The sequence below is a fragment of the Mustela lutreola genome, chromosome 14 (assembly GCF_030435805.1).
Source record: "Mustela lutreola isolate mMusLut2 chromosome 14, mMusLut2.pri, whole genome shotgun sequence".
Lineage (NCBI taxonomy): Eukaryota > Metazoa > Chordata > Mammalia > Carnivora > Mustelidae > Mustela > Mustela lutreola.
This window is the reverse complement of record NC_081303.1, coordinates 72,737,191-72,749,748: the sequence shown is the minus strand read 5'-3', so window position 1 is coordinate 72,749,748 and position 12,558 is coordinate 72,737,191. Positions and strand designations below refer to the sequence as shown.

General features: G+C 62.4%; 1 protein-coding gene across 2 annotated transcripts in view; it reads left to right on the top strand.

The window, feature by feature from the left end:
• Positions 1–12,284, top strand: part of KIRREL1 (kirre like nephrin family adhesion molecule 1) — an 86,436-nt gene extending 74,152 nt beyond the window's left edge. The window contains exons 5-15 of one of the 2 annotated variants that reach the window (XM_059145110.1): positions 810–960; positions 1,867–1,972; positions 2,095–2,243; positions 2,419–2,546; positions 3,111–3,285; positions 3,367–3,467; positions 4,770–4,968; positions 6,096–6,203; positions 6,338–6,474; positions 7,051–7,128; positions 7,242–12,284. In XM_059145110.1, the coding sequence (XP_059001093.1) occupies positions 810–960; positions 1,867–1,972; positions 2,095–2,243; positions 2,419–2,546; positions 3,111–3,285; positions 3,367–3,467; positions 4,770–4,968; positions 6,096–6,203; positions 6,338–6,474; positions 7,051–7,128; positions 7,242–7,718 (1,809 nt within the window). In that variant the 3' untranslated portion in view covers positions 7,719–12,284. The remainder of the gene's footprint in view (positions 1–809; positions 961–1,866; positions 1,973–2,094; positions 2,244–2,418; positions 2,547–3,110; positions 3,286–3,366; positions 3,468–4,769; positions 4,969–6,095; positions 6,204–6,337; positions 6,475–7,050; positions 7,129–7,241) is intronic. The other variant, XM_059145111.1, reaches the window with a different exon arrangement.
• The last annotated feature ends 274 nt before the right edge of the window (positions 12,285–12,558 follow it).

Below are 12,558 nucleotides of genomic sequence, written 5' to 3'. Positions count from 1 at the left end.
GTTTTCTAAAGACGCAGATCCTGGGCGAGCAGCCGGGGGAAGGGGGAGCCTGCGCCCTGCACAGCTCCAGCCCTGCTCTGCCCAGCAGGGGCCTGCGTGTTGCTGCCGGAGAGCAGTGGTGTGGTTTGCCTTACACAAAACAGCTCACAGGTTCTGGTGACCACGTTTGGGGGCCTCAGGGCCTCAGTGGCCCTCGCTGAGCCGGGGAGACAGCCCGTGGGCCTTCCGGCTCTCCAGGGGCCCGCAGTCTGGCAGGAGAACCCCAGCACCCAGCTCACGCACAGCCCCCCAGGTGAAGCTGCTGTGCCCAGAGCAGGACAGACCGAGCTGGAGGGTCTTGGGGACGGGAGGGTTGCAGAGACGGTGCAGAAGAGGAGGGACTTGGGCCGTCCTGAGTGCCCGGAATGAGGCTCCGAACCACGGGGAACGGCAGGCCATGTAGCCTGGGCTCCGGCAGAAACGGCGCAGCACTTAGCAGCCGTGGCCCAACCCGGGTCCGTCAGTCGTGTGCTCGGCCCTCATGTGTCGTGCTCACGAGCAGGAACTGTGGGTCCCGGAGGGCAGATGGGAACTCACTGCATTTTCTGTTCAGTTTTTCCATACACTTAAAACGTCTCTAAAAAATAAAGTCTATTTATTTTATTAGAGTCTATTTATTTTAAGAGGCTGGGGCTGGGGCAGGGGTGGGGAGGGCGGCAGCTCCGGTTAAAGTCCTCTTGCCCCCCCAGTGCAAGCCCGTCTCTGCGGGGTCACCCTGGTCGCGGTGTGGGGGGTGCAGCCTGACCCGGTCTCCCGCTGTCCCACCCCAGGAGCTGCTGCAGGACGGGAAGAGGGAGACCACCGTCAGCCAGCTGCTCATCAACCCCACAGACCTGGACATCGGGCGCGTCTTCACCTGCCGCAGCGTGAACGAGGCCACGCCCACCGGCAAGGAGACGTCCATCGAGCTCGACGTGCACCGTGAGCGGGGGTCCTGCCGCGGCGCCGGGGGGGGGACTGGGCTCGGGGAGAGAGTGTGGGGCGACCTCGGAGAAGCCCCGAATGCCGATCCTGCAGGGGCCGGGGGCGTGGGGGAGGCACGGGCTGGGAGTCAGGCAGCTCTTGGGTCAGACCCAGCATGAGACTTGGGCTGTGACTTCACCTCTCTGAGCCTCAGCTCCCAACTCTGTGTACGTGAGGAAAGACCCCTACGGGGTCTTCTCTGAAATCCCAAACTAAATCCAGTTTGCTGGCAAAACATGGACTAAGGTTCTCCACAGTCTCTTACTTAACCGGTATCTCACTATGAGGTGTTGCCCAGACCCCGCTGGGGGTCTTACGTAGCAAATGGTCTGTGCACAGCAGCACCTTTCTAAAATGGGGAAAACTCCAAATTCTGAAATACATCTAATCCCCTGGGGCTCAGAGAAGGGACTGGGGACCCGTTGCCGTCTGTTGGGGCTGAGGGAGCACTTGGACAGGACAGTGTCAGAGCAGCCAGCATGGAGCCTACTGCCGTGGGGGGGGGGGGTATAGCCCCTCCACCCAGAAAAGGGAGGGAATGGGCAGGGGCCGGAGATGTCCCACCTGCACCCCTTTCAGTGGGCCCCGCCAGGCTGCCCTGACTCCTTGCAGCCAATGTGCACTTTACATCCCCTAAGTGTCCCTTAGGTGGCAGCCTGGGTCCCAGCCCCCTAGCCAGCCCCCTAGCCCGGCCCCCTGGAGGCTCCCCGGGGTAAAGGTGAGGAAGATGCCTTCTTACTGGCCCTGGTTCTCCCTTCACTCCAATTCCCAGATCTCTGCACAGGGAGAGGGCTGGGTGTGTGGGTTAGGAAGAGAAAGACACTTGAGGGACAGAAAAGACCTTTCGTGTCCCCTGCCTTGCAGACCCTCCCACGGTGACCCTGTCTATTGAGCCGCAGACGGTACAGGAGGGGGAGCGCGTCGTCTTCACCTGCCAGGCCACAGCCAACCCCGAGATTCTGGGCTACAGGTGCAAGGGGTGGGGGCTGGGGTCAGCCTGGGCCTGGCGTGGGGGCTGCCGGGGGCATTGCGACCCGGCCGTGGGTGAGAGTCGTTCAGGGCCTGATCCCCACCGCGCTGCCTCCACCCCAGGTGGGCCAAGGGCGGCTTCTTGATTGAAGACGCGCACGAGAGTCGCTATGAGACGAACGTCGACTATTCCTTCTTCACGGAGCCCGTGTCCTGTGAAGTCCACAACAAAGTGGGGAGCACCAACGTCAGCACCTTAGTCAACGTCCACTGTGAGTGCTGCCCGGGCAGGGACCCCTGAAGGGTCAGGGGTAGGGGCGGGGGCTCCGTGAAGCTCAGGACAGGCGACAGGCCGGGAGGGTGGCAGGGCGGCGGAAGGAAGAGCAGGGCGGACGGCGCTGAGCCCGGACGAGACCGAGGCCCTAGCCAGGGCTCTTCTCCACGCAGTTGCCCCCCGGATCGTAGTTGACCCCAAGCCCACGACCACAGACATTGGCTCTGACGTGACCCTCACCTGCGTCTGGGTGGGGAACCCCCCTCTCACCCTCACCTGGACCAAAAAGGACTCAAACATGGTAAGACGCTTGCGGCCCGTCTCGAGCGCCGGGAGGAAGGAGTCGGTCCCAGGTGGGAGAGCCGGGCTGGGGCGGGGCAGGTGCACCGTGGCTTTTCCGGTCGGAGCCACGGTGTGTCTAGGGTCTTGGGATTTGAAGGAGGAGGCCAGTGCTTGGGATCCAACCCCCTTCTTGCCGTGGAACAGCGGGCGACTCAGTGCCTGTGGGAGGGACACGGGGACGTAGGTGTGTGTGGAGGGAGGGGTTTCTGCAGCTCTGTAGACCCCTGCATGAGATAGTTTGGGCTGGAATTGCAGGAAGAGGGATGTCAGGGTGAGACTTCCTGTCTTGCTTGGCAGGAAAAGTTCTAGAACAGACCGAGAGGCTGCGTTCTCTGAAGTCACCGCAGCTCCGGCTGCCCTTGCCGGCCTCTGCCCTTCGCAGTTCACTCTAGTGGAGACCCAGGGCCCCAGTGAGGCCCTTTTTAGAGTCAGGGGATGCAGCCTTTGCCCTTCCAGGAATTCACTTGTGGCCCTTCCTGCTTTCTTCCCAATGCCTCCGATGCGGGGCCCCGCTTGGACCCAGGGGCCCAGGCCTCCTGGCTCCCCACCCGAGGCTGCTCTCTCTGCCCAGGTCCTGAGTAACAGCAACCAGTTGCTGCTGAAGTCAGTGACCCAGGCCGATGCGGGCACTTACACCTGCCGGGCCATCGTGCCTCGGATCGGCGTGGCCGAGAGGGAGGTGCCCCTCTACGTGAACGGTGAGCGGCCTGCGGGGCTGGGCCTGAGCGGGCAGGTGCTGCCGCGTCCCGCCGGCCCTGACTGTGTCTTCTTGCTCACAGGGCCCCCCATTATCTCCAGCGAAGCGGTGCAGTATGCTGTCAGGGGCGACGGGGGCAAGGTGGAGTGTTTCATTGGGAGCACGCCCCCTCCAGACCGCATCGTGAGTGCCGCCTGCGTCCCGGCCAGTGCCCCGGGGGCTGCGTCCCTCTGCCCCCATCCCTGCTCACAGGACAGCCCCTCCTCCCTCACCTGTCAATGGCCCTGAGCCAATTACTTAGTGTTTCAAACCTCTGTTTTGTCATCCACAAAATGGGGTCGGTGTCCCCGCCTGGTCGGGTGGCTGTGGGGCGGCCGTCGCGACAGGTGCCAGAGGCCGGGGTTACTCTGTCTGCCTCATCTCCTTCCCATTCCCTCTCCCAGCCTCCACCCTGCCCCTGGGCTCCCTGGCCCTCTGCCCCCTTCTGTCTTCCTCCTCCGACGCGCTCCCCCGCCCCTCCTTTCTCCTCGTCCCCACACCATGCGCCATTAATTCCTCCCGTGACCATTAACCGTCAAACCCCTCATCACATTTAATGACCATTTGGCTAACTCCAGGGCTGCCCAGGGACACTTCATTACCACGGCCGCCTGGGCAGCGGGCGGCTCGGCTCCCGGGGGGCTCCCCGTGCAGAGCTAGGAGGATTGATCCCTGGAAAGGAGCCAGTGCTCAGCCACTCCCCCTCCCGCGGGCTCCACTCAGGGAGGGGACATGAAGGGGGTGTCCCGGCTGGGAGCTCAGGGATGGAGAAGGATGGGGACACCCCTTTTCTGTGAGGGATCTTCCCTGTTTTAAGAGTCTGGGGATGGGTCTCCAGCACCTCCCAGGTGGGTTCAGGTGGGGATGCCTGCGGGTTGGCTAGAGGTGAGGCTAAAGTCTGAGTCATGAGCGGGACAAATCTTGGGCGTCCAACTCCAGCCTGGTCCTCTGCTTTCACAGATGAGGACCCGGAGGCCCAGAGAGGGGGAGGGAGGCTACACAGGGGCTCAAGGGACAGCCAGGCTCAGGGCCCAGGGTGGACCCCCCATCCAGGACATCAGGGGCTACCAAACGCTGGTTCACCAGCCCAACCACATCTACATCGGTGGGATTCTTATAAAAATAGAGAATCTTGGAGCTCTCCTCTGGAGATGCACATTTAAGACTTAAGCTCCAAGAATCTGCATTTTAAAGAATGTCCCTCGGCATATCGGCACGTTCCTATCTCCGTCACGCTGGGAGCCGCTGTTTCCCTTAGACTGGAGAGCCCATGCCAAGGTTTGAGGCAAGAGGGTGACTTGGGTTTGTTGCAGGGTGAGTGCTGGGCTGGGCTGAGGGACGCACGAGACGCATGGGACAGGAACGCCTGGAGTGTCGGCCAGGTGTTTCCGCCACCAGCCCTTCCTTACGCCCCCGTGCCTCCCCCTCCCCGCTCTGTCCACCCAGGCCTGGGCCTGGAAGGAGAACTTCCTGGAGGCGGGCACCCTGGAGCGCTACACGGTGGAGAGGACCAACTCGGGCAGTGGCGTGCTGTCCACGCTCACCATCAACAACGTCATGGAAGCAGACTTTCAGACGCACTACAATTGCACGGCCTGGAACAGCTTCGGGCCCGGCACGGCCATCATCCAGCTGGAGGAGCGAGGTGACTGTGGCTGGGGTGCGGACCGCTGGGGGTTCTGCTCCCTCCTCTCTCCCCGGCAGTCCTCGTGGGGAGATGACCCTCTCGGGGGCCTGCCCTCCAGAGCCTGCGCTTGTGCTCAGCTGGGGAAACCCACCCCCTTTTCCCAAAGTGCACTAGCGGCCCCTCTGGGTCTGCCGCACGCTCGGGGCGGCAGGAAAGGCTGCGCACAAGACGCCGCCCCGACCCTAGAGGGGCTGTTGGGTCAGAACAGAGTGGGGAAGCGAAGGACTTCAGGTGGGGAAAAATCAGATGCTTCGTGGACGGGTGACCTCCCTGGGGTGGCATGAGGGTGCAGAGAGGAGGCACATGGTGGGCGGCCCGCAGCTAGTGGTTCCCGCCTCTTCGAGAATCCTTCCTCTGCTCGGAGGCACGCGCTTCCTCTCGTAAGACAGTGCATGTGGAAGGAGGCGTTGCCTTTGACTTTGCTGGACGCTCTGAGGAGGGAGAGACAAGTGGGGGCTCCCGTCCAGTGTGTCTTAGCTGAGAGCGCCAGCGAGGGGTGGTGGGGAAGAACGAAGTGGAGGGAGTATGGCAGGACCCAGCCAGGAGGGTGAGGGCGTCCCGCAGATCTGGTCCATCCAGGACTGCCAGGAAGGGAGAGTTTGCTGGAGGAGGTTCCCTGGTCCTGCTTAGCTCTGGGGAGCAGGGCAGCCCAGGAGAACTGTTGGAGCCCTGGGAAGGCAGGTGCCGGGGCCGCCCTGGCCAGGGTGAGGAGGTGGCGTGGTGGAGAGATGCAGGGGACACGGGTGGCGGGTCTGAGTTTGTGGAGACGGCTGAGCTCAGACCATCCCAGCCCAGGAAGCCAAGGCCAAGCCTCGCAGGCAGGTGGGCTGCAGAGGGGTGGGCGGACACCCAGGGCCAGGGTCATGCTGTGTCACAGCTGCAGGGAGGGGACATGACCATGCTCCCAACTTGGATTAAGCTGAAGCTCAGACCTAACCCCAGACCCAATGCAGACCTTCCTCTCCAACTCCCCCTGACTTGAGGCAAATGCCGTTCCCATGCATGGGTGCCGGCGGGGCCCTGGTGCTGGCCTTCGGGTCCGCATGAGCCGCGGGCCTCACCCCAGCCTTCCCTTCTCTCTGAAGAGGTGCTGCCCGTGGGCATCATCGCCGGGGCCACCATCGGTGCGGGCGCGCTGCTCACCTTCTTCTTCATCGCTTTGGTGTTCTTCCTCTACCGACGCCGCAAAGGCAGTGAGTCGGGGCCTCCCACCCGCACGCGGCTCCCCCACTGCCCTGCCCGAGCAGACAAGCCCCGCGGCGCCCCAGGCCCCAGGGCTGGCCGGCAGAAGCTAGCAGCGTGCATCCACCTGCCCTTCCCTGTGCAGGTCGCAAGGACGTGACCCTTAGGAAGCTGGACATCAAGGTGGAGACTGTGAACCGGGAGCCACTCACGATGCATTCAGACCGGGAGGACACTGCCAGCGTGTCCACGGCGACTCGGGTCATGAAGGCCATCTACTCGGTGAGGGTCCCCCCTCCTGGCCCACCCCCCGCTCTGCTAACCACCGTCTGTCTTCCCTCTGGTGATGGGCTCTGATCCTGCCACCCCCCCCCCCACATACACACTCCCACGTGCTCACATGTGCACAAACGGGCGCACACATGCTCGTGCACATACGCACACACGGGCACGCACACGTTCTTCCCCAGCTAATTTCTGTGCCGCAAAGGACAGGCAAGTGGGACCTTCCCTGGGCCGGGGGCTTGGCCTGGTCCTTCCCACACAGTCAGACTTGGAAACCCCTAGAAGTTTTCTGATCCAACTGCCGCATAGCTCAGAGGGGGAGGAGGAGACCGTCCCGGGGAGGGGCTGTGACACACCCAAGGTCACACTGTGTGTCAGCCATAAAACCGCTGCCAGGTCGGATCTCCGACCTCTTGCCATGCCCCGCGCCCCAGAGCCTCTCCCGGGCTGGGCGCACACTCAGAACCCGATTGTGCCCGGGGCCCCAGACCCCTCGGGCGGCCCTGGGCTTGGGGCGGGGCCGGCGTGGGATGAGAACCGCCGGGCCCTGACGCCCACCCTGCGGCTCCGCAGTCTTTCAAGGACGACGTGGACCTGAAGCAGGACCTGCGCTGCGAGGCCCTGGACACGCGGGAGGAGTACGAGATGAAGGTGCGCGCGGGGTGGGCGCGGGCGGGCTGGGGAGGAGGGGCGCGGGCTCCCCGCGGGCCCCGGCAGGGGCAGCCGGCCGCGCCCCCACCGCGCCCCTCGTCCCTCGTCCCCAGGACCCCACCAACGGCTACTACAACGTGCGCGCCCACGAGGACCGGCCGGCGTCGCGGGCCGTGCTCTACGCCGACTACCGCGCCCCCGGGCCCGCGCGCTTCGACGGGCGCCCGGCCTCCCGCCTCTCGCACTCGAGCGGCTACGCGCAGCTCAGCTCCTACAGCCGCGCCCCCGCGTCCGACTTCGGCCCCGAGCCCGCCGCCCCCGGGCCGGCCGCCCCGGCCGGCGCCGACTCGGCCAGCACGCTGTCCTACGAGAACTACGACAAGTTCAACCCGCACCCGTTCCCCGCGGCGGCGGGCTACCCCACCTACCGGCTGGGCTACCCGCAGGCGCCGCCGTCGGGCCTGGAGCGGACCCCGTTCGAGGCGTACGACCCGATCGGCAAGTACGCCACGGCCACCCGCTTCTCCTACACCTCGCAGCACTCGGACTACGGGCAGCGGTTCCAGCAGCGCATGCAGACTCACGTGTAGGCCCGGGGCCGGCCGGGCGCCTCTGCGGGGCAGAGGACGAGGCTGGCACAGCCGTTCCCTGATATTCAGGGGCGTTGCGCGTCGCTCCCGGCCCGGCCCCGCCTTCGCCCTCCTCCGCCGGCGCGGCAGGTGGGGAGCAGGTCTCCCGGAAACACCCCGTCCCGAGGATGGTGCTCTGTGCATGCCCCAGCCTCCTGGGCCTGCCCTTCCCTCTTCTTCGGGAGGACGTGTCTCTTCTGACCTGGGCTCTCTCCTGGCCGCAGCAGGCGGACAGGGAAGCGAAGGTTGTGGAGAGCGGAGGGGACACTTTTTAGCATTCCCATTCTGCCCCACCCCTCTGGTCTCCCCTAAGTGGGCAGGGGTGTGTGGCGATGAGCAGGGGTTGGCCTGGGGGACACGCAGTGGGGCGATGGGGGGAGGCTCAGGCGCAGATATGCGGAGACGCCTTTGCCCCCCCCCCCCTCCATTCCTACCCGGGCAGCATCTCTCCTTCCGGGACTGCAGAAGGGACCTTGGATTGATTTTAGGGGTCCACCGAGCAGCCCTGGCGCTGAGTTCAGATCCAGCCCTCATTCAGCTGGGATCAGAGGGCCAGCTGTCCTGGCTGCTCCTTGTTGGACACCTGTGGGCAGAGGACCCAGCTTCTCTGTCCTCTGTGCAGGGCCAGCAGGTTAGATCAGGGTCCCCATGGAGAAGAGAAGGTGGGGGAACCCTGCCCTGACACACCAGCAGGAAGGCTGTGCGCTACAAAGCAGTTTCCAGAACCCCGTCTAGCGGAGCCCCTTCCTTCCCCAGCCGGTCCCGCATCCTGGCTTTCACTCTTGAGCCCGTCTGGGGCGAGTGGTGAGAGGGTGGGAAGCCTCAGGCTATTTTTCAAAGACAGCAAAAAACAATGAAAACCTCACTTGGGGAGGAAAAAACAAAAGCTGTAGGGAATCCCCCACCCAAAGTCCCAATGGGAAGGGGACACCTGTTCACCAGATTCCTAGCACCGTCCATTACTCTGAATTTCCAAGCACTTTGAATCCATTTTTAAACATTCAGGTGGTAAGACCTGTCCCCCACGGGCTCTGACAGGCTTAGGGAGGGTGCCTCGCTCTCAGACTGCTTGTCCTGCCCCCCAGCGGGTCGGGGAGGCCCCCTTCCGGGGGCATGGGAGATAGTCTCTGCAGACAGGTTTTTTGTTAAGTGTCTTTTTTTTCTTGGACCAATCAGATTCCTTCCACTTTCAGTGCCTTGAGTGTCCAGCTTTGGTTGACTGGCTCTGTGGGAGGGGGCCCCGGGGGACTGGGATCGCGAGCCCCAGACACGCCGCTAGGTGTTGCCGACTTTCGGGGACGGCGGGTGGGGGGCCTGGAGAGGAAGGAAGGTGGCCCGGGAGGACACTGCAGGCACTCCTGCCCATGCTGTCCCCACACACACATTCCACATGGCCATTCTCAGCCGCCACCTCTGACCAAAGAGAACTGTGCCCCCGCCCCCTTCTCCCGGCAGGCGGGGTCTCTGGGGCGATCCCCGGAATGCGCTTTGCCCTCTCTCCTGGTCACCACTCATTAGTCGTGTTTGCTTTAATGAGTTACATGCTCATCAGCCACGGGCCATCACCACCCCTGCGGATGGCTCTGTGGGGTGACATTCCTCCCCATCTTTGCTGGTAAGGTCCAGCGAATGCCCAGGAAGCAGGCAGCTCCGTGGCAGCCAGGCAGGCTGCCTCTACATCCCCTTCTGCGGCATCAGGGGCAAATCCTGGGTGTCTCTTGGGGGTGGGGGGACATCACCCAGGTTCCAGCTGCATTCTACCCCTACCCCTGGGAGCTGACCCCTCCGTACTGAGTCCTTTATGTGAGCCCCCGGGAGAAGGTCTGCTAAGGATGCAGGTTCCCATGCAGATGAATTCACGCATATTTTGATTCTCTTCGCAGAAACAGAAGCCATGGGTAATCGAACAGTTAAAGTCTAAAGATGGCAATGGCTTTTTAAACAAGAGTATTCCAAAAAATATTCATTTGTATTTGGGGTTTGGCCACATTCTGTTTCCTTTTGTTTGGCTTTGTTTTCGTGCGGGGCCCATTCTGTGGAGATGATGAAGAGGAGGGCCCGAGGTCACCAGCCGGCTCAGCTGACGCTACGGGGACCGTTAGTTTTCAGAAGCCTGTGAACACAGCTTACTTTTCTGCTCTCTGCTCTTGGACGCCGTAACCGGCCACTCCTGGGTATGGAGCGTGCCCAGGGCAAGGCACAGAGAGACACCAGCGCCCCAGGCCCTCTCTGCCCTCTGCAATTTGCACACCGCTCGTCCAATCACCCCCAGAACTGGAGCCTGCCTGTCGGGCCAGACAGAATTGCTTTTCCGGGGAGGGGAAGGCGCCCTTGAACACAGGAGAGCTTTGCCGTTGGAGGCGGGCCTCCTCCAGCAAGGTGCCCGAGTGCGTGGTGTGGTCGTCTCGGTGACCCCGAGCACCTTTGATACACTCATCTTAGTGGGAAGAGTGAGGCACGAGGGGGTCAGGAGATCAGGAGCCTCCTCCTGAAGCTGCCATTGGCTGAGTGACCTGGGCCTAACCTCTTCATGTTTGCCACCCCCGATGTTCTGGCCTTATAACAGGGGGAGGGCTGCACAGCCCTAGAATGATTCTGCTCTTGCTGTATTCATTCGGTGAGGCGGCGGCCCAGCCAGCCCTGGGCAGGAGCTGGGAGCGGAACGTGAGCAGGGACGGGGAGGAGCGGTGGAAGGTTCTCTCTTGAGGAAAGCTTGCGCTGTGGGCCTCTTGTCGCAGGTGTTGCAAGCGGGTTTCCCGCAGGGTCCGCTGGATGCGGAACGGCGACGGAGCTCACCCTCGGCCTCCGTGAGATTGCTGTGGGCTTGTCCTCTGACCATTGGGAGTAGTCGCTCTCAACGGGAGCCCTCTCAGAATTCTGCGGAGTTGGCAAAGGTGTCTGTGGCCCCGGGCGGGGCGTGGGGAGTCCTCCAGGGTGCCCTGGTTCCGGGCAGCTTCGAGCGTGGGGCCGGGGGGGGGAGTCGGGGCAGCCACCTTCCGCCCTGTCCTCTCGCCGAGAAGGCGAACCTGCCGGCCAGGGTTTCTCGAGCCAGGTAGTGAGCGTGAGCAAGGCTGACCCTCTGTGAGGCCGCTGGTAGAGAGAAGAGGGGAGAGCAGGTGACTCTGGTGATTGTGGGTGAGCTCCTGGGGGCTCAGACTGCGTCCTGATTCCTGGATCCCTCGAAGCCCAGCCCCAGAGTCCTTGTGGGGTCAGGAACGGGGTCCACCAGGGACGGCGGTGCTCCCCAGAACGCCATGCTGGGGGTGGACAGGGTCAGCTTGACCCCCCCACCTGCAAGCCCATCGCTCTGAGGGAGGGCCCTGCCCTGGAGCCCCTTTTCCTCCCACGCTCTGTGGGGCACCACAGGCTCTGGGCTCCTTAGAATGGAACCGAATGGTCCCTCAGCCCACCTGACCCGTGCAGGCAGCAGTGCTGGGCCATTCAGGTCGGAAGAAAAGCACATCAAAGTCAAGACCCCGCTTGGACTGAAACGGCTCAGTCGCAGCCTCACTTGGCTGGGTGGACCCTTCCGTCCACAGGGCTGCTCTCCGGGGCCGCCACGACCTCGGAAACCCAGGCTTCCCTACCACTCCAGTGCTGGGCATCCCTGGCGGGTCGCTGCCCTGTGCCTCGTGTTAGGGAGTCACCCGGAAGGCGTTCGTGAAGCCCCTGCCTCTGGCAGGACCAGTGAAGAGGTGGTCAGCAGACACTCCACAGCCCGAGGGATGTGGTTTGGAAAGGCATCTGTTTTTGTGAAGAGGCTGGGAAACTAGTATTTAAACACCCCCTCCTTTGTCCCTGCCTTCCCCGCCCCCCAGTATCTGCCTCTCCTGGAGGCCAGCCTCCATCCGCCTGGCCTCCTCCTGCCTCCAGGCGGCTGGGGAGAGTCCGGAACCCGGGCGCTGGGGGAGGTTCCCGTTTCCTTGCGTCACTGTGAGGGAGCTCCAGGCCCCGTCCCTGGAGAAGGCTGCGCAGAAGTCACAGGCCATATGGGCGGCTCTGGTACGAGCTGCCCTTGCAAATAATAACAGGAATAATAATAATAATAATAATCGTAGAACCGTCCGGCTCCCGCCGGCCTCCTGTCCCGCCCCTGGCTGTTCTCGGGCCACAACCACGGGCCTTTTCGAGGGTTGGCAGGCCGCGGGGCCTTCTACTTGTTTCTGGAGACCAGATGCTGCCCCGGGAACACCCCCAGCTCCCGGCCCGGTGGTCACGCTCTCCGCCCCGACCACCCTTGGGGTCACAGCCTCCACTCTGGGCTGCGGTTGAGTTTTCTGCTCCCAAACCCCAATAATAAATGGGTCCATGATGACAATTAAGAGAAAAAAATATTATTTTTGTTAGAACAACCGTCGTAGGTTTTTAGCAATGTGTGTCTGTGTGTCCTCACGCCTTTTCCTATTCTGCCTGTTTTCATTTTCCTTTTTTTTAAATATTATGTACTATATTTTTAGTCTCAAACACACTATATATTATATATATTTAATTTTTTTATATATATAAATATAAATGTTTTAAAAAGTACCATGTTTTGTGTTATTGAAGGCATGAGTAGTTCTTGCTTAAAAGATTGCCTGATTTGGGGTGAAATGGTCACATTTGGGGAAGACAATTGGACTTTGGGGCGGACATTGCAGAGAGGATCTGTGTGGTCCTTCGGGCAGTTACTTATATCTGTGGCTGTCCCGGGCCCTGAGGGACAGAAGCTGGCACCTGGGAGAGGACAGACAAACAGCGGGAGGGCCCGCCACGGGGACACGCACCCGGAACTCTGGGGCCAAAACCGATGATGGGGCAG